The sequence below is a fragment of the Parus major genome, chromosome 4A, assembly GCF_001522545.3.
Source record: "Parus major isolate Abel chromosome 4A, Parus_major1.1, whole genome shotgun sequence".
NCBI lineage: Eukaryota > Metazoa > Chordata > Aves > Passeriformes > Paridae > Parus > Parus major.
In genome coordinates, this window is record NC_031772.1 from 19,647,590 (window position 1) to 19,673,101 (window position 25,512).

A 25,512-nucleotide genomic window follows, 5' to 3' on the forward strand; every position below is an offset into this window, starting at 1 on the left:
GAACAGTGGCACAGCCAGACAGTCACTGCAGGGGTGAGCTAACTCCTCTCTGCCCAACAGGCCGTGCAGTGCCACTGAACGAGGCAGCAGCTCAGAGGGTTCGTGGTCCCCACACAGCCCCAGCTTTGTCCAGCCCTGAGGTGCAGGACCCCGGCCCAGGAAGAGGGGCCACATCCCAAAGGTCTCCATGGGCTGAGATGAGCAATGATCCCGTAGGGAGCGCCCTGGAAGCCTGGGCAGGCGGGGACGTGAGTCAGTGGGGACAAATGTTTTGGCAGGGCCCATTGCAACAGATCAAGGCTGGGTGGTTTTAAATTAAAGAGGATTGGTGTGGATTAGATACAGGGAGGAAATTCTTCCCTGTGAGGGTGAGGAGGCCCTGGCACAGGGTGCCCAGAGAAGCTGTGCCCGCCCCTGGATCCCTGGAAGTGTCCGAGGCCAGGCTGGAAGGGGCTTGGAGCCGCCTGGGGTAGTGGAAGGTGTCCCTGCCCACGGCAGGGGGGCAGAACTAGAGGATCTCTGATGTCCTTTCCAGACCAAAGCAGGACTCCATGACCTGTCCTGAGTGGGGACACTCATCCCTGGAGATCTGTGTCAGTGCCAGGGATGGACACCTCCAATGCCTGTGGCAGCAGCTCTGCCCCTCTCGCAGCCCTTCTGTCCACAACCAGAGTCATTAAAGGAGGAAGTACCTGGGCAATCAGAGTGACAGCCCGAGGTCAAGGCTCCTCGTGATGAAGATAAGGAGGTTTTAGTGAGGCAGATGCACGGAGGTGCGGAGCTGATGGGCCTGGCGGGACAAAGGGCGCATCCCAGCAGGATGGAGCCATGGAGCACAGGGCTGCTGGGCCCGGGCACTGGGCAGGGGCAGGTGCCAGCCCGCACTGCTCCATGTCCTGTGGAGGAGCAGGGACAGCTTTGGGGGCTGACTGGCTTGGGGGACATCCAGAGATCCCACGTCAGCTCTCACAGATCCGAAACACAGGGATTCCCCAGGGAGCAAAGCCTTTCCCCGACCCCTCCACGGCCATCAGGTGGTGCCAGGCTCAGCTGGCACGCTCCCACTTCTGCTCCTGCAGGATCTTTGGACTTTGTGCTGATTTTGCCGTTCACTTTTGTTTAGCAGCAGAATTCACTTTTCAAAGAGACAACAAGCCCTGCTGCCCACGCCCTGTGTCTGCTGGGGCCTCGTCCCTCCCATTCCGCATTCCTCTGCCCCCGTGCAAAGGCACAGGAGGAGGGAGCGGTCACGCAGTGTCCCCTCGGTGTCCCCTGGCCAGGACAGCCATGTGTCCCCCGCTCTGGATCGCAGCCTGGGCGCTCCTGCTCCACGGTAGGGCAGAGGGTGGGCGGGGCGCTGGGGTGGGACGGCACATCTGGGACCCCCAGGAACCAGATGTGGAGAACGTGGGATGTCCCAGCCGCAGCTCTGGGTGAAGCAGGGCTGGGTCCGCCCCGGGGTAGGAGCCCGACTGTGGATGGGCCCGGGGCAGGTGACAGGTAAGGAGAAGATCCCCAGGGTGCAGAGACCAGGTTCCTCACGCTGAGGATGACCCCATCATGCCTTGTCCCAAGCTGTGTGTCCTTGGCCCAGAGTGAGAAGCCAGGTGCCAGCTGGTGATGGAGAGCCCAGGGAGTGGCGGTGGGACCCCAGCCAAGCAGCCCTGGGGAGAGGTCAGGTCCAGCTGGACACGGCCAGTCCCTTCCACAGCCCCAGTGCTGGGATGCTCCGGGCAGGCTCCTGCCAGCCCTCCGTGCCCTGTGCTGGGCACCAGCTGCTCCCCGTGGTGGTCCCACTGTACCGCAGGCACCGGGAGATTTACCTCCTCTTGAACCAGGGGCTTTTCATCCACTATTCCTGGGGCTAAAACTCCAGCATTTGCAAAAAGCCCCAGCGCTGGGCTGGCTGGTGTTCGGGGCTGGGGACGAGGGTCACAGCTGCCCGGTGCGGTTCCGGGCTGGAGCAAAGGGCCAGCAGGTCCCCAGGCTGCAGCCCGAGGCTCCCGGCTGTCGCCGTGCCCACAGGCTGTGCTGCGGGGAGGGCACCGCCGGCTCCTTCCACCAGGAATGACATCCGGGATTGCTCCGCGGACCCACCGGTGAGCCCCGCCTTGCTGCCCCTCCCTGCTCCTGAGACCCCTGCGTGGGGTCCCCCCCGGTCCCAGCACGTCTCTGTGCCACCAGTACCTGCCACCGACGGCCACCAACACGACGGCTCGTCTGGCCGCGCTGCGGAGCCTCCTGCGGACCCACGGCACCCACGCCTACATCGTGCCCTCCACGGATGCCCACATGGTAAGGGGGGAGTGCCCCTCGCCCCCGGGGACCCTCTCCCTGCCCACGGCCACCTCTGACGGCTCCATCCCGGCTGCAGAGCGAGTACATCTCCGAGCGGGACGCCCGGCTGGGCTGGATCACGGGTTTCACCGGCTCTGCAGGTGAGAGCATCCCCCGGAGCCCCGGCTCGCCGCTCGGGGGGCTGGTACCTTCCTGCCGCTCCTCATTGCTGGGCATCCACGTGCATGGCACGGTCCCACTCCCCGGGAGCCTCTGGGGGTCCCTGCCGGCTGCAGGCAGAGAGAAAGAGGTGACCCCGAGCCCCCACCCCTGTCCCAGGCACCGCTGTGGTGACACAGGACGCGGCTGCCCTGTGGACTGACAGCCGCTACTGGACCCAGGCGGAGCGGGAGCTGGACTGCAACTGGGAGCTGCAGAGGACACGTCAGTGGGGGCAGGATGGGGGGCTGCTGAGTCTCCCCGCTCCCAGGACCCCTCAGCCCCTCGGCTGGGCTCGGCGTGGGCCGGGACGGTGCAAACTCGCGGTGCCACCCAGCTCTGTCCTGCAGCCTCCATCGAGTCCATCGCGATGTGGATCCTGAGGGCGGTTCCTGCCGAGGGGAACGTCGCTTTGGACCCCTTCCTGTTCTCCATCGGTAGGGCCGGCTGGTCCTGGGGGTCACCCCGCCCGCGGGAGGGCATCCCCTGGGTGCGGATTGACCAAACCCGCTCACCCCCAGACACCTGGAACAGCTACAGCCGAGCCCTGCACGGCTCCGGCCGGACCCTGCTCCCCCTCGAGACCAACCTTGTGGATGAGGCGTGGGGTGACCAGAGACCCCTTCCCTCCTCCAGCGAGATCTACAGCCTGCCAGCAGAGTTCACAGGTCTGACCCCAGCCTCCCGCAGCCTCTGGGTGGGCGCTCGCCCCCAGCCCCCCCGGCTGGGCCCACGGTGGGCCCCGCGCTGAGCCCCCCGCTCGCCCGCCCGGCTGGCAGGGAGCAGCTGGCAGGAGAAGGTGGCTGGGATCCGGCGGCGGATGGAGCAGCACGTGCGGCGCCCCACGGCCGTGCTGCTGTCGGGGCTGGAGGAGACGGCCTGTAGGTACCCCCGGGACCGGCAGCGGCCAACAGTGCGCTCCAGCCGGGGGCTGGGAGGGCAGCGGCAGCCGCAGAGGTCTCGTTCCTGGCAGGGCTCTTCAACCTCCGCGGAGATGACATCCCCTACAACCCCGTCTTCTACTCCTACACCCTCCTGACCAACACCACCATAAGGTGGGCAGCGCGTCCCTGCGGGCACGGAGGGGGCTCACCACCCACCCCCCTTCCACCTTTCCTTTCCCGAGCCGGCCCCCATGGCACCTTCTCTCAGCCCCGTCTCCCCTTACCCCCAGAGCCCCCACATGCTCTGTGCCCAGCCCCACTGACTGTCCTGAGCCACACATCTTTCCCAATCCATCCCCCCGCTCCCAGCCCACTCCAGGGCCCGGCACACTCCCTTTCCTCACGGCCCGAGTCCCCAGCCCGGCATCCCCTCTGAGCCCCCCGGCTCGCTCCTCTCTCCCGTCGGGGGGTGCCGGGGGGTGACCCCACGGCCGTGCCCGGCCCATGGCGCTCCCCCCGCAGCCTGTTCGTGGAGGAGCGGCGGCTCTCGGAGGCGGCTCGGGGCTCGCTGCTCTCGGGCTGCCCGGGGCCGCTGTGCGTGGAGCTGCGGGACTACGGGCAGGTGAGCGCCCACCTGCGCCGCTACGCCCAGGGCAACGTCACGGTGTGGCTGGGCACCGAGTACACCACCTACGGCCTCTACGGCATCATCCCCCAGGTGGGCACCGAGCCGGGGCCGTGTGGCTCCTGCGGGCTCGGGGACAGCCCCGTGTCACGGCGTCCCGGCTGCCCCTGGGGCCTGAGGGGACGGGTGGTTGTGCCACCTCCTGCCTGCCCTCACAGGAGAAGCTGCTGGAGGAGAACTACTCGCCTGTCATGATGGCCAAGGCTGTGAAAAACGCCCACGAGCAGGAGATGCTGCGAGCTGCCCACGTAAGGGCCGACCCCTCCCCACAGTCCCCCGCAGAACGGGGGGGACACTGGAGGAAGCAAGGTGCTGATGCCCCCTCCCCGCTGCCACCGGGCACCCCCAGGTCCGGGACGCGGTGGCCGTCATCCAGTACCTGCTGTGGTTGGAGAAGAAGGTCCCGCAGGGGCAGGTGGACGAGTTTTCGGGGGCTCAGCACATCGATGCCCTTCGCTGGTCAGTGCTGCCCCCCAGGCCTGCCCTGCCCAGTGAAGGGCAGCCAGGGACCCCCAGCACCTCCCTCCCTCCCTCCCTCCCTCCCTGCTGCCTTCCAGGGCCCAGGAGCACAGCCACGGGCCCAGCTTCCAGTCCATCTCTGCCAGCGGGCTCAACGCAGCGCTGGCTCACTACAGGTGCGGCTGGGGCAGCGGTGGGCAGGGGCTGGTGGGCAGTGGGCAGCTGGGAGAGGGCTCTGACCCCCCTCCCCTGCAGCCCCTCCAACGGGAGCAGCCGGACGCTGTCTGTGAGGGAGATGTACCTCTTTGACACCGGAGGGCAATACCTGTGCGTATTGAGCAGAGACCCCCACCACTGCCCCACATCCAGGGGTCCCCAAAGCCAGCGCTGGGGCTGCATCAGCCCCATTCACATCCCCCCTCTGCAGGGACGGGACAACAGACATCACTCGTACCGTGCACTGGGGCGAGCCCACCCCGCTCCAGAAGGTACCAACCCCTCCCATGGCAGCCAAGATCCCCCTGCTCTGCCCAGGACACCCCTGAGATGCCCAGCACCCCCTGTGGCACTCGGTCCTGGCCAGGGCTGGATGTGCAGGGTGGCTGTCTGGCACCACCGCGCTCAGCCCCGCCGTGCCCCGCAGGAAGCGTACACCCGTGTCCTGATGGGCAACATCGACCTCTCCCGCCTCGTCTTCCCATCCAACACAGCAGGTGGGTGCAGAACCTGCACAGAACCCCTGGCACGGGGAGCAGGAGGGCACAGGGGGCCCCATAGGCTCCCTGGCCCCCATCCCACCTCTCCATTCCCCAGGGAGAACGGTGGAGTCCTTCGCCCGCCGGGCACTCTGGGACGTTGGACTCAACTATGGCCATGGGACCGGCCACGGCATCGGCAACTTCCTCTCAGTCCACGAGTGTAGGTGCCACCAGCGCTGGTGCTGGGCATTGGGCTGAGCAACAGGGACAGGGACGAGGACAGGAGCTCACTGGGACTTCTCATCACCCAGCAGAGCTTCTATAAGGGGCAGGGGAATCTCTACTTGCAACATCTTGTGGTCTTTGCTGAGGTGGTCCCAAGGTCCTTACTGGGATGATCCTTGTCCCTGTAGTGACCCTTGCCTTGGTGGCTCTGTGGTCCTTGCTGGGGTGTCCCTGCAGTTTGTGCCATCCCCTGAGCTCATCCTGCCCCATGTCCCTGCAGGGCCCGTGGGTTTCCAGTCCAACAATGTGCCGCTGGAGGCTGGCATGTTCACCTCCATCGGTACGTGCCAGCACCCCCTGGCACCCCGGGACAGCCCTGGGCACAGAGCCCAACCAGTGCCAGCTCTCAGCCCCACTCAGGGGCCAGAGCCAGCCCCACTGGCTGGGCTGGGGGAGCCTCTGGGGCTGGGGGCTCACCAGGCGTGTTCCCAACCCTCAGAGCCAGGGTATTACCAGGATGGCGAGTTCGGGATCCGCATTGAGGATGTGGCTGTTGTGGTGGAGGCGCAGACTGAGGTAGGGCAGGGGGGATGGGGTGACAGGGGTGACAGGGGTGACAGGGGTGACAAGGTGGCACCCCCTGGGGGCCTGCATCAAGTCAGGGGTGGGGACAATGCCAAGGGGGTAGGGGACACCCAGTGACACCTGTCTGTGGCAGCACCAGAGTGAGGAGGAGCCTTTCCTGACCTTCGAGCTGGTGTCCCTGGTGCCCTATGACCGCAACCTCATCGACCTCAGCCTCCTGTCCCCAGAGCAGGTACGGGGGCGTGCTCGGGGTGGGGGGCAGAGCAGGGATGCAAGGTCAGCACAGGGGCTTTGGGGGTGGATGCAGCAAAAATCCAGGACCGTGGCATGAGGCTGGAGTGGGTAAATGAGGACAGAGCAAGGATGGATGCATGGCTGAAGAGGGGCAATGAGCTCTGCACGTGGAGGCAGTGCTCTGGTGTGGGGCAAATGGACGGGGAAGGCCAAATCCAGCTCCCCGTGGTGCGTGGCTGCAGATCCGGTACCTGAACTCCTACTACGAGAGGATCCGGGCGCACGTGGGGCCGGAGCTGCGGCGGCAGCGGCTGGAGGAGGCGCACGCCTGGCTGCAGGAGAGCACCGAGCCCTTCCCGGTGAGCAGCGCCGGCACCGCCGCCGCGGGCACGCTGGCCCTCGCCTCGCTGCTCTCGGTGCTGCTCAGCGGGCTGGGGGCCTGACCCCGCACCCACGGCACCCCCATCCATCCCACCACGGGCGACGTCTTCCCTCGCCCTCACTTCCCTTTTTTTGGGGGTATTCCATTCGCTGGTCTGTGATTAAACATGAGCAGGGCGGGCCCTGCTGTGTCCGATGTGCTGCCTCGTTCGGGCTGGTTCCCGGCCCCGCTCCTGTGACCCTGCCCGTGCCACCCGCTCCAGCCCTGGGGCGACAGCGAGGAGATGGATTTGGGCGGACTGTAATTCTGGGGCAGAAATGGAGGATTTGGAGTGAGGAGATGCGGGGCAGCCAGCCCAAGCAGGGATGTCCCCTCGGGGACCAGCGGCGGGGTGACCATGAGCAGGAGCATGAGCGGGGTGATGCCGAGCCGGGAGGACCTGCGGGTACAGGGGACATCCCAGAGCGAGCGTCACGCAGAGGGGCTTGGCCATCATCACAACCCAGCGGGATGAGCAGGCACAGGGGTGGGCACGACAGAGGGGCTGGGGACCGTCACCTTTTGCACGGGGAAACACACGAAGCCCAAGCGCACATGGGCGAGGGCAGCGTCACCGAGGGGCGGCACGGCCCAGAGGTGTCAGGGCGCAGAGACCGTCCCCGCCCAGGGGCCCCGGGCAGGGCAGCAGCTCGGTGGAGGGTTTCCTTCCTCCTGCCCCAGCCCGAGCCTCGCCAGCCACCCCGAGCACGGCTGCAGCGCCTCTCATGTGACCGCCAGAGCTTCCTGTGCGCTCCGGGCTCGGCACCGGGGCTCGGTACGGACGGGCCGGGCCGGGCCGTTCTCGCCGCCGCCGGACGCTGAGCCCTCGCCACCGGCCCTCGCCATGCTGCGCCGCAAGCCTTCCAACGCCGGCGACAAGGAGCCGCGACACAGGAAGGTGAGTGCTGGTGGCATCCAGGTGTCCCCGGCACCGCACGTGTCCCGGCGCACCCAGAGCTGCCCCGGGGGGCCGAGCGGCAGGGCCGGTGCCGGGGGACAGGCACGCCCTGCCATCACTTCGTCTCTGCTGCCACTGTGGCCTCGCCAGAGCGTGGTACCGGTGGTACCGGCCTTGTCCACCTCCCGCTCTGCCTTCCGTCCCGTCGGGAGGTGCGGATGGGATGCGCAGCTCCCGGGATCGGGGCGGGTGCCGGCTCCGGTGCCGCCGGGGCCCGCGGGGCTGTGCTGGGGGAGCCGTGGCCCCCTCCATGGCCTCCTGTCGTTTCCTGGGGGCCGTGGCTGCGGTGGCGGCTCTCTGAGCAGCTCCCTTGCGCACCGAGGTGCTGCGGTCGGGCTGCAGCTCCATCACGTGCATCCTCCGCTTCCTCCGGCAGCACCGGGAGCCGCAGGAGCGGCAGCTGCCCGTGGCACGGCCGTGTTCCGCCCTGGGGCTCAAGCCTGGAGGCTGAAGTCACCGGTGGGGGCCAAAACCGGCTCCTCGTCCCCCGCCAGGTCTCACACCAGCCGGCACTTCGGCTCTCGCCAAGCTTTGCTGGGCTGGCATCAGCATCAGCGGGTCACCCCGGGGAGCAGGGACAGGGCTGGTGGCAGCGTCCTGCCCGTGACGGGCACACACCCTGCCATGGCAGCTCCTCCCTGCTGCCAGGATCCCGCAGCAAATCTGGCTGAAGTCCTGCACGGGGGTGGCCCATCCAGCCCGGCCAGTCCCAGTGGGCATCCCCTGCCCTCGCCCAGCCACAGCTACTCTCACTTCCCCCTCCTGCCCTGCTCCGGGAGAGCCCGGCCCCCCTGACTCACATCCCACTGCCAGCCTCTCCATGGCTCCTCCAGCCCGGGCAGTTCCAGCTCAGAGCTGTTTTATCTCAGCACTGGTGCCCTGCGGGGTTCAGTGGACCCAGATCTGGTGGATTCAGGGCACTGGGGTGGGAGCAGGGGAAAAGCCAGCATCCCCTCTGCACAGCTGCACCTGGAGCTGGCATAAAGCCACAGCGGGTGTGCAGCTGCGTGCTGCACCGAGAGCCAGCCCTCTGCAGGGAAAGGCAAAACAGAGTGCTCAGGGATGCTGTGAGGAGGAGAATAAAGAGGGGACAGCACCGAGGCGGGCTGTGCAGGGCTGGGAAGGGCCTCAGCCACCACAGGAGCTGCTTGAGAACGGAAATGCCTGTTTGTGGCGGTGGCAGAGCGAGCGCCGTGCTGTGTCCTCCGAGGGCCTCGAGAGAGCTGCTGGTGGCAGCCAAGCTCACCGTGGCCCAGTCTGTGAGCTGGTGCTGCCATCCCGGGTTAGGGACACCTGGGACATGGGGCTGTGCTGGCATCCGGGGTTAGGGACACCTGGGACATGGGGCTGTGCTGCCATCCCGGGTTAGGGACACCTGGGACATGGGGCTGTGCTGCCATCCCGGGTTAGGGACACCTGGGACATGGGGCTGTGCTGGCACCAAGGACCCAGCAGGGAGGACCCTTCCATGTGAGACGGGCACCTGAGGCCATGCAGAGGAAGGCAGGCAGGCAGGCAGGGGGCACAGGAAAGACTCAACAGGGCAAGGACAGAGAGGTGCACCAGGACTGAGATCCAGAACCAGCTTTAATGGTTTAGGCATGGAGGTGGCACCAAGCCAGCTGGTGATGCTGGGGATGTGCTCTCTGGGCTGTGGGGTGACGCTCACAGGCAGAAAACACGGAGAACCTTCAGTCCTGCAGCTGCTGGTGCTGCCTGCCCTGTGCTGAGAGGAGCTGCAGCACTGCCGAGCCCTGTGTCCCCCCACGCTCTGGCCCATGTGCCAGGGTGGCATCACGGCACAGCCCTGGGCTGCTCCCAGCACGGCACTGCCAGGCTCCACACCAGAGTGTCCCTGCCCTGGGAATGCTGTGCCAAGCAGCTGCACGGGAACCAAGAGCTCCACATCCCAGTTCTGGGGAGTTCATGGCTCATGGCAGCTCCTGGAAGAGAGCAAAAAACTCTTCCCAGCCCTGGCATCACCCTGGGACGGGCAGAGCTGCCCAAAGGGCGGAGGGGAGCTGGGGCAGGGGATGAAGGAAGAAGCCAATCTCCCACCTTTCCCTCTCCCCCCTCACTCCTCTGCCCCTGCTCCCAGCTTTCCCTACAGCGTTCCAGCAGCTTCAAGGACTTCAGCAAGTCCAAGGTCAGCTCCCCCGTGTCAAACGAGGAGTTCAACCTGGAGGAGAATGTGAGTTCCCAGCACCCCCGGGCAGCAGCACCCCCTGACACATCCTGCTCCCCCGGGAACAGCCCCTTTCAGGGCTGGTTTCCCAAAACTCCTGCTCTCACCAGGGGCCCGTGTGTCACGGAGCAGCCCCAGGGTGCCAGCGCTGGTGGGATTTGGGGTCTCACTGCCCTGTATGACCCTGCCGAGGCTTGCCCAGGGTGGGGGGCTCTGCCTTCACTCTCCTCCCTCTGGCAGATCCCTGAGGATGATCCCAGCAGCGGCAGTCCGGAGGAGGCCGTGCGGAGCAGCGGGACGAAGCTGGGTAGGAAGTGGCGGGCGGTCATTTCCCGCACCATGAACCGCAAGATGGGCAGGGCGGCTGTGAGAGCGCTGGCCGAGGGGAAGGTGAGCGGGGCTGGGGACACGGACAGCTGAGCGGGGACAGCTCCCCCTCCCTCGGCCTGAGCCCGCTACCCCCAGCAGGGAGAGGTGGAGGAGGAGGGGTCCCCGTGCCCCCTGTCCCCAGCCGGCAGCGTGGAGGAGCAGAGCCAGGACAAAGTGCCCCTGTCGTACCTGGAGCAGGACGAGGAGGAGGACGGGCGCCCAGCCCTCGGACGCCAGATGTCCAGCGGTGAGGCCGGCCCCCACGGGACAGCGGCCCCACGTCCCCAGCCGGGCACCCCTGACCCCCTCCTGTCTGCAGGCAGTGACATTGCCAGCCCTGGCGATGCCGGGGACAGCCGGCAGCTGGAGGAGGCCGGCCCAGCCTACACTGGCCCCTTCTGCGGCCGGGCCCGCGTCCACACCGACTTCACCCCCAGCCCCTATGACAAGGACTCCCTGAAGCTGCGGGTGAGCCACGGCCGCTGCGGCCCTGGGGAGGGAGGGAGGGAGGCTGGGGACACCCTGAGCTGGGTCCCCGGCTGTCCCCAAGGCTGTGCCCACCACCATCCCGTGTCCCTTGGCCTAGAAAGGGGACATTATCGGCATCATCGAGAAGCCACCTGTGGGCACCTGGACCGGGCTGCTCAACAACAGGGTGGGCTCCTTCAAGTTCATCTACGTGGATGTGATCCCCGAGGAGACGGTCCCTGCCCGCAGGAGCCGGGGCTCCAGCCGGAACAAGCGCCTCAAGCCCAAGACCCTCCACGAGCTGCTGGAGCGCATCAACCTGCAGGTGAGGGACGGCCAGCACGGCACCGGGTGCCAGCAGCGGGACCAACCCCTCTCCACCCTCTGCGTGGGTCCTCCCACCCAGGACACAGAGGGGACACGTGGGGCATTTCTGGGCACTGTGGGGGCAGGTGCCCACCGTGGACCCCAGAGGCCAGCACGGGGGGTCAGGGGGAGCCACCCAAGCCCCGCTCCACACACAGGAACACACCTCCACCCTCCTGCTGAACGGCTACCAGACCCTGGAGGACTTCAAGGAGCTGCGGGAGACCCACCTGAACGAGCTGCACATCACGGACCCCCAGCACCGCGCCAAGCTGCTGACGGCCGCCGAGCTCCTGCTGGACTATGACGGTAAGGAAGGGTCTGGGGGTGGGAGAGCCCCGGCCGGGCACGGCAGCTCCGCTAACGCCACGGCCCCTCTGCCAGCAGGCAGCGAGCCCGAGGATGGTGACACCTCCGACGCCCTGCCATCGCCCTCGGAGCCCAAAGGGGACATTCCCCGCGACTCCGGCTGCTTCGAGGGATCAGAGACCCTGGACGGCAGCCGGGAGGAGGCCGAGCTGGGGGCTCTGTCCATGGCAGGATCCCCCTGAGACACCGGCACCGCCGCTTCCCGCTCCGGCCCCAGCGGCGGGGCTGGACTGGAGGGGACGGCTGCTGGAGGGGACAGCCGAGCCCCCGTGGTGGCCCCCGGCTCGGCCCCTGCACCAGAGCCAGATGCTGGGTGGGCACGAGATGCCCCAGGACATTCTGTGTCTGTTTTGACTCTGGGCACACCGGGCACCCCGCTCCCCACCGAGACACCGCAGGCATTGCCCGCCTTGCCCAGGTTTGCCGGCAGGCTCAGGAAGGGAGCTGGGGATGGAAGCCGTGTCTGCAGGCACCTGAAGCCTGCCCAGGACACCTTTCCCAGCACGGACACACAGAACCCTCCCGCACCTGCCGTGGGGGACAGCAGGATGTGAACGACACAGGTAACCCCTGGAAGTGTGAGATGGAGTCCTGGGATCGCACGGGGCAGGGGGAAGAGGCAGCTGGCTTGGGGCAGCACAGACACGCAGGGGCTAAGGCTCAGCCATTTTCAAACCAATTAAGTTTCCTTCATTGTTTTAAAATTAAAAAAAATAATAATAAGAAAAAAATAAAGAACATCCAACCCTCACCCAACCCTTTCCTTCCTTCTGGAGACCCTGACCCGTGCAGGCAGGTCCTGGCAGGCAGCACTCCACACACCTCTTGGAACAGGGAGCAGCAGAGCCAAAAATTACACTTTTTCGCACCGAATTGCAGATTTGGTCAGCAGCACGTGGGGGCTGGAATGGGATGGGGCTGTGCTGGATGCAGCGGCCAGGGCTCCTTCCCTGCCACATTCCAGCCGGGAGAGGCGGCAGTGCCATGTTCACAGCACAGCCCTCGCTGCCAGCCCGGGTGAGGAGCAGGGGGACACAGGAGGAACACGGGGGGCACAGGAGGAGCAGGGGGGGCACAGGAGGAGCAGGGGGGCACAGGAGGAGCAGGGGGGCACAGGCCAGGCTCCAGCAGGAGCAGGGTCTGGCCGTGCCCACTCCTCACCACTGCAGACGGAGGGGCATGGGGGGCACAGGAGGAACAGGGGGGGCACAGGAGGAGCAGGGGGGCACAGGAGGAGCAGGGGGGCACAGGCCAGGCTCCAGCAGGAGCAGGGTCTGGCCGTGCCCACTCCTCACCACTGCAGGGTGGCACAGGAGGCCAGGGACGGAGCAGCAGCCATTTCCCCCTGCCAGGCAGGAGCACCAGGGACACACAGACGGGACTGGCCAGGCAGGACACCCCCAGCAGCCAGCACACAGCCGTGGGGAGGAACAGCAGTGCCCAGTGCTGCAGCCAGGGCTGCGGAGCTGCCAGGGCACGGAATGGCCTCTCCTCCACCAGCCAGCTCTGCGGGGATCCCAGAGGTGTGAGTGAAGCTCCTGCCAGTGCAGGGTGAGGACGGTGGAGTGGGGGGAGCCCTGCCACGGCACAGAGCTCCCCCACCATCCCCCAGCCTCTCCCCCTCTGCTGAGGACAGAAGTGACCCACACCACACAGCCCAGCCCCGGGCAGCCGGTGCAATCCTGGGAAGGTGCAAGGCTCCCAAAGCCAGTCCAGGATGGCTGAGAACAGCAGAGGAAGGCAAGGGGGGCACACGGGGGTGCAATGACACAACACAGAATCGGGGCTGAGGTTCTGCACAGCTGCTGTGCCACAGCTGGGGAGGGCTCAGTGCGGACACCCAGCAGCAGCCAGGGGCCAGAGGCACAGGCAGACCCCTCCCTGCAGCCCAGCCCACCCCGGCTGCCCTCTCCCTCCCTCCAAGCCCAGGGTGCTGTGAGCACCATCCAGGGCAGGATGGGATGGGAGGGAGGGTCCCCTCATAGCTGCTGCCTTGTTACATCACATGGAAAGGAACACAGGAAGAAACTTAAAAACCGCTGCCAGCAGAACTCCTCCCCACTTGTTTGGGTCCTTGGGCCACCAAACTGTCTCCTGACAAGCCTTGCCACGCCAACCACGAAACAACGCGACGGATGAGAGGAAGGAGGGAGGAGGGGAGCGAGGACGGTGCTGCCACCATTGCTTTCTCCTTCCTCGGGGGTTCCTCAGCAGGAGGGAGCAGGCTGGGCCGGGCAGAGGGACAGCCCCAGCCCTGAGGCGGGATGGAGCAGAGCCCCAGGCAGCCCTGCTGTGCAGTGCCCGCGGTGCCCAGGGCGTGCCACCCGCGCTCGCCGTCCCGCGTCACCGCCGTGAGTAATGACTAAAGCAAAATGGCCATGGGGAATTGGGTGCCTGCCATCCAGCCCTTCTCCTCTCCTCCTCCACTTCCAGCTTTGATTAGACAAAACAACAAAGTTCTCCCTTCCAAGCAGATGCTAGTGCTCCGCTCGCCCAGCGTCCGGGGGGGGCACCGGGAGCTCCCCAGGCGTTCGCTGCTTCTCCTCTGGCTTCTCGGTGTCAGCCACGGACGGTGCAGGGACCTGGGGAGACAGAGGGGACACGGTGACCTGCAGGGACAGCCCTGGCACAGAGCCTGAGCCCGCAGCCCCAGCGCTCCTCCACGGACAGCGCTCTCAGCTGGCCTTGGGAAAAGGAGAAACCAAAGCCAGGGGCCAGCCAACAGGCACAACAGCAGCTTCAGGAAGAGCTGGAGCTCTTCACTGCTCCAGAAAAAGTGTCTGGACTGTGTCCACCAGAGAAAGGCAGCTCATGCCCAAGCCGAGCCATTTCTCACCACATTCATGGAATAATTCGGGTGGGAAGGGCGTGCTGGAGGTCCCCTGTCAAACTGTGTCCTTAAAGCAGGACTAATTTCAAAGACAGAGCAGGCTGCTCAGGGCCACAACCGCTTTCTCCAAGGATGGAGATCCCAGGGACAGCCCTGCAGCTCACACACAGCACCAGAACAGGATGTCTGCAACCTCCCAGCCCTCCCCAGCCCCGCTGAGCTCCATGGGCAACAGCTCCCGAGTGCTCTCATGGCAGGACTGATCTCCAGAACTGCAGCCAGCTGTGATCTCCTCTGAGGAAATCCAAGGAAACCAAGACACGCTGGTCAGAGCAAACAGCAGCAGCCTCTCACATTGCCCCCTCCTGTCGTTTTGTCCTTCCCAAGTCACACTTTCAGCTTTCTCTCACTGTCCCAGAGCCCCTCCAGCTCCCAAGGGGATCACTCACAGCACTGGGGAGAGGAATGCTGCCATCCTGCTGCTTCATGCCACCCTCCTGGGCCTGCCCAGGGCCCTGCGTGGCCGGGGGCTCCTGCGTGCCGGGTCCCCGCAGGCACGACCCCTCCTGAGCTGTGCTCTCCTCCTGCTGCAGGATTCCCCGTCTGTCCAGGACACTGCAAGAACACACCAGGCCATCAGAGACCCCCGTCTCCCCAGACCCCTCCTCTCTGCCCAGCAGAAGGGCTGGTGGAAGACAAAAGTCAAGGCTGCCCCCCAAGAGCTCACCTGGGGGGCAGGGGCCCACAGAGCACCTCGCAGCAGTTCTTCACGATGTTGCCGTGGCTGTAGGGATTCTGCACACGGTTCTTGCCAGTCCAGGACCCCTTAATCTGAAATTGTTGGGCACAAGCTCAGGTTTACTCCAAGGACACCCTGCCCCAGCCCCCAGATCCCTGTGCTGTGCACAGCCTCGACACACTGAGAAATGGTGACAGCTCAGAGGAAGAGGAAGGCTCTACTTACATCTTCGTTGGTTGTCTGATTCAGTGCCACCAGGAAGGTGTGGAACCCAGTTAACCCCACCACCGACCACAGCGTGAAGAAACAGATGAGCACCTCCAGTACAGTGAGAACAGTTAAGGACTGGGAACAGCCCAAGAGCAGGCCCAGCCCACCTGTTACTGCCCCACAAACACCACCCTCTCTGCCTCTCCTAGCCACTGTTCTCTGGTTTATTCTCCTCCCCAAAGCAAAGAAACTGCTCCCCACATTGACATCCAGGGGAAAATGCTGGGAAGACTCAGAGTGGCCTAGGCAGCCACTCCACAGCACAGCTCCCACTAACCCCCAGTTTTGGAGGAGTCAAACCCTCGGGACCATGGAAGGATATGTCCCTGGGGTTTCCTTCAACGTGTTCAGAAACCCAATCTTCAGAGATTCTGCAACAGAAAAAGATTTATTTTCATCTGGAACATCCCCCTGGGTCCAGTTCCCTTTCCCACTCCATCACTCTGGTTTCACAGCACCACCTGCAGCCCTGCTCCCTCCCAGCCCTCCAGGCAGACTCACTCAGTGCTACGTAGACGATGTTGAAGGTGAAGATGTAGATGGTGAGGAGGGAGAGCGAGAGGATGAAGAGGTAGAAGTAGCGGTAGTTCCTCTTCCCCACGCAGTTGCCCACCCAGGGACAGTGATGGTCGAAGCGCTCTGGGGAAGTCAAGATGAAGATCAGCACTGCCCTGGCACGGCCCTGCCCACCTCCAGAGCCCTGCTCCTGTGCTCCCACCTCAAAAATCCCCCAGGCTGACACAAACTGCCAAGTTCAACCCTCTGCTCAGTCGGGACCCCATATCCTGGACTCCTTTCAGGAGGTCAAAGTTCAAAATTGTTTTATAATGAATCCTTTTGCACATTAAGAGAGCATTTGAGTTTGACCCCTCATGTGTCTTCTCTCCCTGGGGTACCACAGCATGTGGGTTAGATGAAAGCCTGGGGGACCCCAAGTTCTTACCCTGGAAAAATCAGGAGAAGGTTCAAGAAACTGCATAAACACTTGAAGGCTGGGAATCTGAAGAGGAGGAAAGGGGTCCAAAAGGATGGGATTTCTGCCTGGGGCACCGATGCTGAACATGTTAGGAGGACACAGAAGGAGGACAACAACCAGGGCACCCCAGGGAACGGCACAACCTCTGTGCTGATGGAGCTGCTGTCACCTGAGACACAACTCTGCACTGGAACCCCCCAGTCCTGCATGGCCAGCAGAACCCAAAAACGGGCCACACGTGTACACAGAGCAGCTGGACTCGGTTATTGCCAAAGAGGAACCACCTGGCCCCAGGTTCTGAGCGGACCTCAAGCTCCTCGAGTGCAAGATGAGGCAGCGTGGACACTGTCCCGGGCCAGAGGTGTCCACAGGTGGCCGTGGTGTGTCCCTGTCCCTGTCCCCGTGCGCGGGGCAGGCCGGCCCGAGCCGCACTCACCCACGCAGTTGTCGCAGATGCTGCAGTGCGAGGCGCGCGGCGGCCGGAAGATCTTGCACGTGTAGCAGTACTTGAGCTTCACGATCTGGTTGTTGATCTGGAAGTTCTTGATGCGCGGGGGCGGGCGCTGACCCTGCGGCACCGTCCCGTTGGTGGCCTCTGCCAGAGAGAACCGGGCACGGGTGGGACCGGCTGCTCCGGCACGGCGGGCCTGGACGACAGCTTGCTTCCCTGCCTTGTCACGGCGGGATCCCAGCCCGCTGGCTCCACAGCCCGAGGCTGCAGCTCCGCTCGCCCGGGCCAGAGCCAAGCTGGCAGCTTGGAGGCAGGAAAAGGGATGCCAGAGCTTTTGTGGGCATGTTGAGAGTGGGCTGGGTGTTATCACCTGCGTGCACCAAAGCTCCTCTCTCCCTGAAGGATCAAGGGGACCATGCCAAGATTTCTGCACCCCTTCTCAAAAGCAAACCGAGTTTGTACACGGCTATGGGAGAGAAAGCGGCTCCCAGAGAGGGCCGCAGGTACATCGTGCCGCCTTCTTGAGACTCGGCCAAGGACAGTGAGCCAGCAGATTGGGGCAATCCTCACTTTTGGAGGTCCAGCCAGGAGGACAAGCTCTGCAGGGACTGTAACCTAGAAATGTGCAATAATAGAGAGGTTTCTCCTGCCCTCAGCAGCCCGGCCGCTCCACACTCACCGATCTCCATCTCAATGAAGGCTGCCTCGTCGGGCAGGGCCCTCGGGATGACGCCGGGGTCGCTGAAGCTCGTCCGCAGCAGCGTGGCCATGGCGAACAGGAAGAGAACGGCTGCAAACACGGGGATGGCCGGGGACAGCTGCACAGCCAGGTACCGGCACCTGCGGACACGGACCGTGAGTCAGAGCTGCCACAGCACCAGAGCCGGGAGCTCTGCAGCACTGCTTGGATCTGGAGCACAGAGCTCAGGGCATCCTTCTGATCCCACCCCCCCAGGGGAACACTCCTGGGCACATCCAGCCACTGGGCACCATCACAGATCTCCATGTCTTCCACCAGCCAGGCACAGGTACTTCCCAGCCTCTGTTCTGTCTTCAGCTCCTGTTTTGAGCAATGCCAGAAACACAAGCAGCTGGAGAGACCTTGTCCATTCCATTCCTGCTGCCAAGGGATGGCCCAGACCACTGGGAGAAGCACCCAAGGCCTGGTCAGGGACCCCACACCTGGAGAGCCATTAGGCATGGAAACCTGTGGGGATGGTGGGAATCCCTGGCTAACCCCAAAGGGCAGGAGCTTCCAGCACCACAGAAATTACTGGGAATAAGTGCATCCTGTGGAAGCACAACATTCCCATGCAACAAGACATCTGGCTTCCTTTGGCTTTCCTGAGACAACAGACTAGAACACTCCAAACAAAGCAGAAAGGCTCCTGCTTCAAGACTCCCCCAGCTCAAAAGGGAGCAAGGTTTGTTTGCTCTGTAAATGCAGGAAGGCCCAATGAGGAGTTTACAGTGCTGATCCCACTGATGGAGGAGATGCAAAGGGAGCATGGGACTCATCTCACCACGGCTGTGCTGCTCCTGGACACCCACAGCCCCACAGGTGCTGCAGAACCCCCTGTGTGGGGGGCCTGGGCAGAAGTCACGTTTTAGTTTTGACGTTTTTTACCCTGATTCCTTCAGAAAACCCTGCTGATGTTGGGGTGAAGTTCCTATGGAGCTTTGCTACGGCGTAAGGGAAACCCCACCTAAATCCCACCACCTGTGCCATGTCTCACCACTGCTCCCTTCCCAGCCTCCTGATGCAGCTGGGCACCCAGGCTTTCTGGGATCCACCCTTTATCCCTGCTGCTGAGGGCTGGATCCAGCCAGGCTCCTGCTGCTCCACAGTCACTCTCCATGGGAGCACCAGGCTATGGCAGTGAGGGGCCAGGGATTATCCTCCCTGCGGGGGCTGCCATCCCAAGCGAGGCCATTTCCATCACCTCCACAGCACAGTTTCACTCTGGACAGCATTCCCACCACAGATTCCCCAAACACAATGCAGTCCCCAGCTCCAGCTGGCAGCACACAGGCCCTGTGCTGCAGGAACATTTCCTGGGCCATTGCCTGACTCCAGCACTGTCCCCCACGTGGGACAGGGACAGAAGGGCTGCACACTGAAGCTACAGCACACTTCAGTCACAGCTGCAACACCAGGAGCCCACAGCAACACACAGGGCCCGGCCCCTAAACCAACATCCTTCATTTCAGACACTGCACACTCTGCTGTTCCCCAAAACAACGTCCCTGTGCCCAGCCCTGCCCACAGCCCAAGAACTGCAGGGCACAGCTTATCGTCTTCAGGCAGCCCAAGATAACTCTGCACTCCCTGTGCAAGGGCAAAGTCCAGGGACAGCTGCCAGTCAGTCAGCAAGTAAACAAAAACCCTGGAGCCCATTTGGGGTAGAAATATGGGGTTAGGAACACAGAACATGGATTTAGGTGCAGGTCAGCCTCTTCTCCCAAGCAATCAGTGACAGGACAGGAGGACACAGCCTCAAGCTGTGCCAGGGGAGGTTCAGGATGGACATCAGGAGAAATTTCTCCATGGAAAGGGCTGTCAGGCACTGGAAGGGGTTTCCCAGGGAGGTGTGGAGTCCCCAGCCCTGGAGGTGTCCAAGGAACAAGGGGATGTGGCACTCAGCGTTCTGGGCTGGGTGACAAGGTGGTGACCAGTCACAGGTTGGGTTCAATGGTCTTGGGGGTCTTTTCCACCCTAAATGATTCTGTGATTCTTCTTTGAAAAGCTGGACACTGTGTGCCCCAAAGGGCTGCAGCCTGACCCTTGTCCAGCTGATACAAGAGCTTTTGGAACTGCTGTGTGACATGTGCTGTGTTCATGTGTGACAACATGAACACTGTGGGTTTAAACATGATCCATGAGCTGTGCTGTGAGCCATGAGCCCCCTTAGCTGGGCTGCCTTCTGTGGCCCCTTGCAGGTGAGGGCAGAGGTGAGAGCCAGAGGAGCTCCCACCACGGTGAAACTGCATTTCCACCACCACGTGCCACCCCCTCTGCTGTGCCAACCCGGCCTGACTCCTCTGTGACCTCCAGGGAACACGGCCATGGCAGGGAATGCAGCCACACAAGGTCCTGACCTGGTCCCCAGGAACTCACCAGCACTGGGGTAACTTCAGTCTGAGCCTTGTCTCGAAGCCATTTCACTGCTCAGGAACAGACATTTAAAGATCTTTTGTTTGGGAGAGCCCAGAGCCCACAGAGATGCTCTGCTGGCATGTGAGGATGCTGCTCCCCCACTCCCAGCACCATATCTGTGCTCTGGAGCATCTTGTCACCAAAAAGCAGACAATAACAGCACTATCACAAGTCATCATCACAGCGGGGTGGGCTGGGGGCAGGAAGGCTGAACAAAGAGATCATTGGGATGGGGAGCAGGAGGAGAAGCAGCTGGGAGGTGCCAGGAGGAACGGTGCTTGTGGGAAGGTCTGTTGTAATCAGCACATTGAGCAAAGCTCTGGAGGAAGGGGACAGGGCCTGCAGCCACGGCCACAGGGCAGTGCATGTCCCAGGCAGGGCTCAGCACGAGCTCTGCAGTGCCACTCACCCACATGTCACCTGTTTAACCTTCCTGAGCCCAGCACAGCCCCAGCGTGTGCCCGGCCTGAGTGCCAGCAGAGCCGTGTCCTTCCCCAGCGCCTGACCCTCAGCAGGGCACTGCAGCTGCTCTCAAACCTGGCCTCACCACAGCCCTGTGTCCTGGCCCTTCCCAGCAGCACCAGGCAGGGCTGGAGCTCTCCCTGGAACCTCTCCCCATCTGCTGGCGGTGCCACAGCGCACCCCGTGTGTTTCTGACACGTGACACACACGTGTTATACCGATCTTACTGCTCTTTTCCCGGTTAAAATCTCAAATCTCCGCACAGGCAAATCACCCCAAGGTCTGCCCAGGAATGGGGGTGCCACAGGGGACGTGGAGGCTGCAGGGAGGGTGAAGTCATCTCCTGAGAAGGAGCCCACATATGAAAAAAAGGTCAATCCAAACCCCAGGAGTAGCCACTTCCCGCAGAAATAGGAACAAAACAAGTTGAACTCTGGACACCAAAAAGTTGACTTCTATTGAGAGAAATTACAATTACTTAAAACCACCTGAAAACTCAGGTTAACACTCACATGTAAGTTTTGACCATGTTTTACACAGATCTAACCAGAGGTTATGCCAGCACAGAGGCCCCTCTGTGAGTCTTGGGTCTCTGGGCTTTGGAAATCACAACTGAAAAATACAGTCACACAATGGGCAGTGTACGTGTTCTCAACTCATCAGAAAACAGAGACATTTTCATCTCTACAAAGCTAGGAAAGTAGGAAAACCAAAGTGCCAAACATGCCTGTGCACTGGAAAATGCAAGAGCAGCCCCTTCCCGTGAGGAGCCGGTGTTGCTGATGCTATCTTTAACATTTACAGATGTCAAGTTTTGTGCTGAAAAGCCAGAGACAAAAGAAATCCCATTCCCTTCAGCTGAGTGTGGAACTCGCTTCAGGAGAGACAGGAACTGCAAAGGGAACTCCCAGCCCAAGAGCAGGCACTGCATCCCATCATCCCAGTTCCTAAAGGGATTTTTTACAAGTGCTTTATCTGGTCTTCTCCTCGTGCTGGAACACCTCAAGCAGACAGCACACAGCTAAGTGGCCAACCACAGGGCTGAAACACCATTAGGAGTCTGAAATAATGCCAAGAGGATGTGAAACTGTATTTTATGGGATATGTTACGGAGCAGACCCAGTCAAACACAGGTCTGGGACTCTGCAGGGAGCAGCCCCACGCCGTGGGAGCTGTGGTGACAGAGGTGTCCTTGGGCAGAGGACTCGGGTCGGTCGCTGCAGAGCCGTTCCCGGGAGCCAGCACAGCTCTGTCCCTGTGCCTTATCTAGGAGGGAGGAGTCGGATCTCAGGCACAGCGCTGAGTTCTGCCAGCCTCTGGCTCCTGTTTGCTCCTGGATGGAGACATTTCCCCAGTCCCAGAACACAGTGCTGAGATCTGGGGGATCAACACCACAAATTCCCACCCACAGGGCAGGGGTGGCTCAGCCTGTGGCCACCGAGGAGCAGCACTGGAGAAACTCGGAGGAAAACAGCAGCAGCAGCAGCCCCGTGAGCGAGGCCATCGCTCCAGGGCTGGGAAGGGACAGCAGTGGCTTTTCTCCTGAGGTGGGTACCAGTCCCCACCGGCCTCGGCTGTAACTGGAGCAGGGGATGGAGCCCAGCCCGGCGCAGGGCGAGCAGCCAGATGCTGGCTCTGGGCAGCAGGAGCCGTGCTCAGACAAGGTGTCACTGCGCAAGTGATTCAGCTGAATGGAGCAGCACAGGCACAGGCAGCCTGCAGGGAGCGAGGGAAGGGCTCCTCCGCCCACCCCCGGCTGCCGCGCTCACAACCCAGACACCAACTTTAAGGGGAAACCAGGAATTCCCGTGCAAACGCTAAAGAATCAGCCAAACACTGAGACAAACAGACAGCACGGTGAAAGATCGAGGCTGAGATCCTCACCCAAAGCTCCCTACGCATGCAGGACTCCTGAGCAGCCAAGCTGCTTATCTCGGCCTGATCAGTGAAACAGAGACCTTGGGGAGTGTTTCCAGCAGAGAAGGCAACATTTCATCCCTATCCCAAATTCAAAAATCCCCAAACAAGTTCAAAACAGCCCACTCTCTTCCAAACAAAAAAAATCACCGAGGTGTTCTGCACTGAAAGAATCAAATGGGTGTTTGGATTTTCCCACACTTCTCCTTATCTCGCTCAGATGATTTAACTAAAATTCAGAAGTGATTCTGTTCCCAGCAGCATTCCCCCTGCAGAGCCCACCCTCCAGGGCAAGGCCTGGATGTCTTGGTGCAGGCGACCCCTCCACGGGCCTGCCAGAGCACGGAAAGGGGCTTCTCAAGGAATTTCCAGTCACGTTCCTGACCACAGCCTGGGTCTGGAAAACAGCCCTGGCTCACTCAGCCTGGCGCAAGCACGGCGGAGCGGGATGTGGTTCACTCTCCTGCTACGGACAGGATCCACAGGGAGCCAGAGCAATTATCCCTCAAATCAGTGTTTCTGGTGCAGCAGTAAGTGTTTCTGGAGCAGAAACACCTATTAGTTCCTCCTGTAAGGCAGGAAGGCTCAGCCCCATTTTTCAGATGGAAAAAACCCCAAACATCAAACCAAGAGTGCTGTCACTTGGTACCTCGGAATTCAGACTGAGACACAGATAATTTGGGCAGGGAACCAGGGAGAAACACACTGGGGCCAGGGAATGTGGAAACAAGTTCCCTGGCTTAGGAACGATGCTGAGGAGGACAGCATCTGGGCCGAGGGCTTTTTGGAACTGCAGGAATGGCCAGGGCTTAGCCAGAGAGCAGGTCCTCCACTCGTTCCTCTTGGCTTTGCGAGCTTCTGTGTTACCCAACCCTGTTTCAGCCCTTCTGCTGCCCCAGAACACAAACATGTCCATGGAGACCGAGGAAGGGAAGTTTTGCAGTTGTTTAGCTGATCCAAACTCATCCTCTAGCCAGGCAACAGGGGTGTCCTGCCCCCTCCCACAGCACCGGCCCAGACAAACACAGGCTTTTCCCTTTTTGTTTGTTTTTTGATTTTAGAATTAGTCTAAGGCCAACTCAACTCCCAGGAAGAGCTGAGGGGAGGGGGCAGACCCCTCTTTTTCAGCAGGATCAAAGGTTTTGGCTGAAGGTCTTTGGGCTGCCGAGGTGATGTAAGGGGTGGTCAGATCCTTCCCAAGTTCCAGCATGGCTCTAGCTGCAGAGCAGCCTGGGGGCAGCTCACACTGGCAGGACCCCCAAGCTCTCTCCTTATTGATGCTCCGGCTGGGGTCAGCTCCCGCTGGGGCTGATGTGGGAGCTGCAGGTGCCCCCGCGAGCTGGGGCCGCAGCAGCAGCAGCAGCAGCAGCAGCAGTGCCCTCGCACCCCGCTGCCCTGGGGCCGGAACACTCGGCACTGCCAAGCCCCAGACAGAAGGTGACCCACGGGGAAGCGGGGCCAGCATCACCCCCCGGCACGGCTCCGGCAGGGCCCGTTCTCCCCAGAACCTCCGGGCTCAGTCTGCCGAGGGTGAGGAAGCAGATCTGGACAGGGAGAGCCACACTCTGCCGGGCTGCACCGAGCCGGGCTCCCCTCCCCAGCCCGAGGGCCTCGGGCACACCGGCCCGTCCCCATCCCCATCCCCATCCCCGTCCCGCGGGGTCCCCGGGGAACTCACTCGAAGGCGAAGAAGAGGGCGCAGGTGCCGAGGATGAGGAAGAGCGTCAGGTAGAAGATGCCCTTCTGCCGGGCCATCATGATCCGGCCGTCGCAGCAGAAGGTGTTCCTGCCCGGCAGCTTCTCCCATTTCCGAACCACCTTCTTCCTCGCCACCATCACCGACATGGCGGGGCCGTCACTGGGGCGGCAGCGGCCGCCGCACGCTCGGGCGCTGCTGCTGCTGCTGCTGCTGCTGCTCCGCCGCCCGCGCGCCCGGCATCATCGGGGCCCCGCGGGGCCGCGCTGGGCTGGGCTGGGCCGGCGGCTGCGGGAGAGGCAACGGGGAGAGGGCTCGGTCAGCACCGGGGCGGCGGCGGCACCGGAGCGGGGGGCGGCGGCCGCCGTCGCCATGGAAACCCCGCGCCCGGGAGGGGCGCTGCCGTGGGAATCCGCCAGGGAGGGGCGCAGGGCGCGGGCAGGAAGCCCCTCGGCTAGGCGGGAGGGGGCGGCGGGGCGGCTCCGCACCGGGAGGGGACGCGGCAGGGCCGGGCCACACAGGGCAGGGCAGCCCCGGCTCTGCGGGCGTGGCGGTACCCGGCGGGGAGAGAGCGGAAGGGAAGGGCCAGAGAGGAGACGGGAGGGGAGGAGACGGGAGGGGAGGGGACGGGAGGGGCCCGAGCCGCCGCTCACCCGGTGCCGGTGCCGCTCGGGCCGCGCCGGTCGCTCCCTCCGCGCCGGGAGGGGCCGCCACGCCCCGCGGCCCAACGGGGCGGAGCCGCCGCGGCCATTGGCCCCGCCGCGCCCTCCGCCCCGCCCCCCGGCTTCCCACCTTGCCATTGGGTGCGTGCGCTGTCACTCCTCAGCAGATCCTCCCACCCTGCCGCTTCTCGCAGTTCCATTGGTTATCAGGGCTGTCACTCCGCGGCGACTCCTCCCACCCCCGCTTCTCGCGGGCCCATTGGCCGTGTTCGCTGCCACTCCGCGCGCTCGGCCCCGCCCCGGTGCGGACAAGGGAGGGCGGGGCGGGGGCGGGGCGCGGCACGTGGCGGGGGCGGGGCTGGGCGCGGTGCGGGCTCCGGTGGGGCCCCGGTTTGGCCCGGCCCGGCCCGGCCCAGCCCGGCCCGGCGGCTCCCGCCAGACCTTCCGGTGCATCCTCCAGCGGGGCACGGCCGGCGCCTCCTCCCGTTCCTGTTTTTCGTTTTGTGGCACCGGGTGTCCACAAGGACGGGGCTGCCGAGCCCCAGCGCCGCGGGGAGCGCACGGACATAGCCACGTTTCGCACAGTAGTTTTGACCCGGTTTTGCACAGCCAGGCACTGGGGTCCGGATCCCCTGGCACCGCACCTCGGGGCACCCCGCCCCTCCCACACACAGCGCTCCCCCCGGGACGCGGCTGCCAGCAGCGGCGGGGCCCGGAGCGTCAAACCCGAGCGGAAAATACACAAGTTTTCCCGCGGTTGTTGCTATGGAGACGCGAGGGAACAGCTCGTTACCGCCGTCCCTTCGGCTGTCCCTGCCCCGAGCCCCCGGTGCCCGGGCCGGTGTGGAGGAGGAGGGCGGCAGAGGGGACAAGGACGGATGCTGCGGGCGCAGTGACAGACACTGCCCTGAGAGCTCCGTGTGTTCGCTACAGCGATGCTCTGCATCCCG

The 25,512-nt window shown here is 63.5% G+C and overlaps 4 protein-coding genes across 9 annotated transcripts; 2 read left to right on the top strand and 2 right to left on the bottom strand.

Annotated features, from left to right (window-relative positions):
• The first annotated feature begins 1,014 nt into the window (after positions 1–1,014).
• Positions 1,015–6,843, top strand: XPNPEP2 (X-prolyl aminopeptidase 2). 2 transcript variants are annotated; one of them, XM_015625975.2, is made up of 21 exons: positions 1,015–1,333; positions 2,026–2,099; positions 2,185–2,295; positions 2,375–2,438; positions 2,617–2,721; positions 2,847–2,933; positions 3,018–3,164; positions 3,276–3,377; positions 3,470–3,551; positions 3,903–4,098; positions 4,224–4,313; positions 4,415–4,524; positions 4,623–4,700; positions 4,780–4,851; positions 4,952–5,012; positions 5,168–5,237; positions 5,338–5,442; positions 5,728–5,787; positions 5,947–6,023; positions 6,172–6,264; positions 6,509–6,843. In XM_015625975.2, exons 1-21 carry the CDS (start codon positions 1,288–1,290, stop codon positions 6,707–6,709), a joined length of 2,031 nt encoding a protein of 676 aa, XP_015481461.1. In that variant the 5' UTR covers positions 1,015–1,287; the 3' UTR covers positions 6,710–6,843. The 2 variants fall into 2 exon arrangements, with proteins under 2 accessions (XP_015481461.1, XP_015481460.1); XM_015625974.2 differs by having other exon boundaries at positions 1,022–1,333; positions 6,166–6,264.
• Positions 6,844–7,196: 353 nt separating this feature from the next.
• On the top strand, positions 7,197–12,153 carry SASH3 (SAM and SH3 domain containing 3). Of its 5 annotated transcripts, none has more exons than XM_015626641.3 (8): positions 7,197–7,585; positions 9,744–9,836; positions 10,071–10,220; positions 10,296–10,446; positions 10,519–10,667; positions 10,786–10,992; positions 11,192–11,342; positions 11,418–12,153. In XM_015626641.3, the coding sequence occupies exons 1-8, from the start codon at positions 7,532–7,534 to the stop codon at positions 11,582–11,584; spliced, it is 1,122 nt and encodes a 373-aa protein (XP_015482127.1). In that variant the 5' UTR covers positions 7,197–7,531; the 3' UTR covers positions 11,585–12,153. The 5 variants fall into 5 exon arrangements, with proteins under 5 accessions (XP_015482127.1, XP_015482129.1, XP_015482124.1 ...); XM_015626643.3 differs by having other exon boundaries at positions 10,299–10,446; XM_015626638.3 differs by lacking the exon at positions 7,197–7,585 and having other exon boundaries at positions 8,932–9,836.
• Positions 12,068–13,367, bottom strand: LOC107203950. Its single transcript, XM_015626645.2, has 2 exons — positions 12,698–13,367; positions 12,068–12,563 (listed from the first exon to the last, which is right to left on the bottom strand). Exons 1-2 carry the CDS (start codon positions 13,346–13,348, stop codon positions 12,288–12,290), a joined length of 927 nt encoding a protein of 308 aa, XP_015482131.1. The 5' UTR covers positions 13,349–13,367; the 3' UTR covers positions 12,068–12,287.
• Positions 13,368–13,442: 75 nt separating this feature from the next.
• On the bottom strand, positions 13,443–24,226 carry ZDHHC9 (zinc finger DHHC-type palmitoyltransferase 9). Its single transcript, XM_015626644.2, has 9 exons — positions 23,883–24,226; positions 17,348–17,508; positions 16,654–16,812; positions 15,743–15,880; positions 15,564–15,612; positions 15,197–15,299; positions 14,960–15,063; positions 14,682–14,847; positions 13,443–13,984 (listed from the first exon to the last, which is right to left on the bottom strand). The coding sequence occupies exons 1-9, from the start codon at positions 24,047–24,049 to the stop codon at positions 13,880–13,882; spliced, it is 1,152 nt and encodes a 383-aa protein (XP_015482130.1). The 5' UTR covers positions 24,050–24,226; the 3' UTR covers positions 13,443–13,879.
• Positions 24,227–25,512: the final 1,286 nt, after the last annotated feature.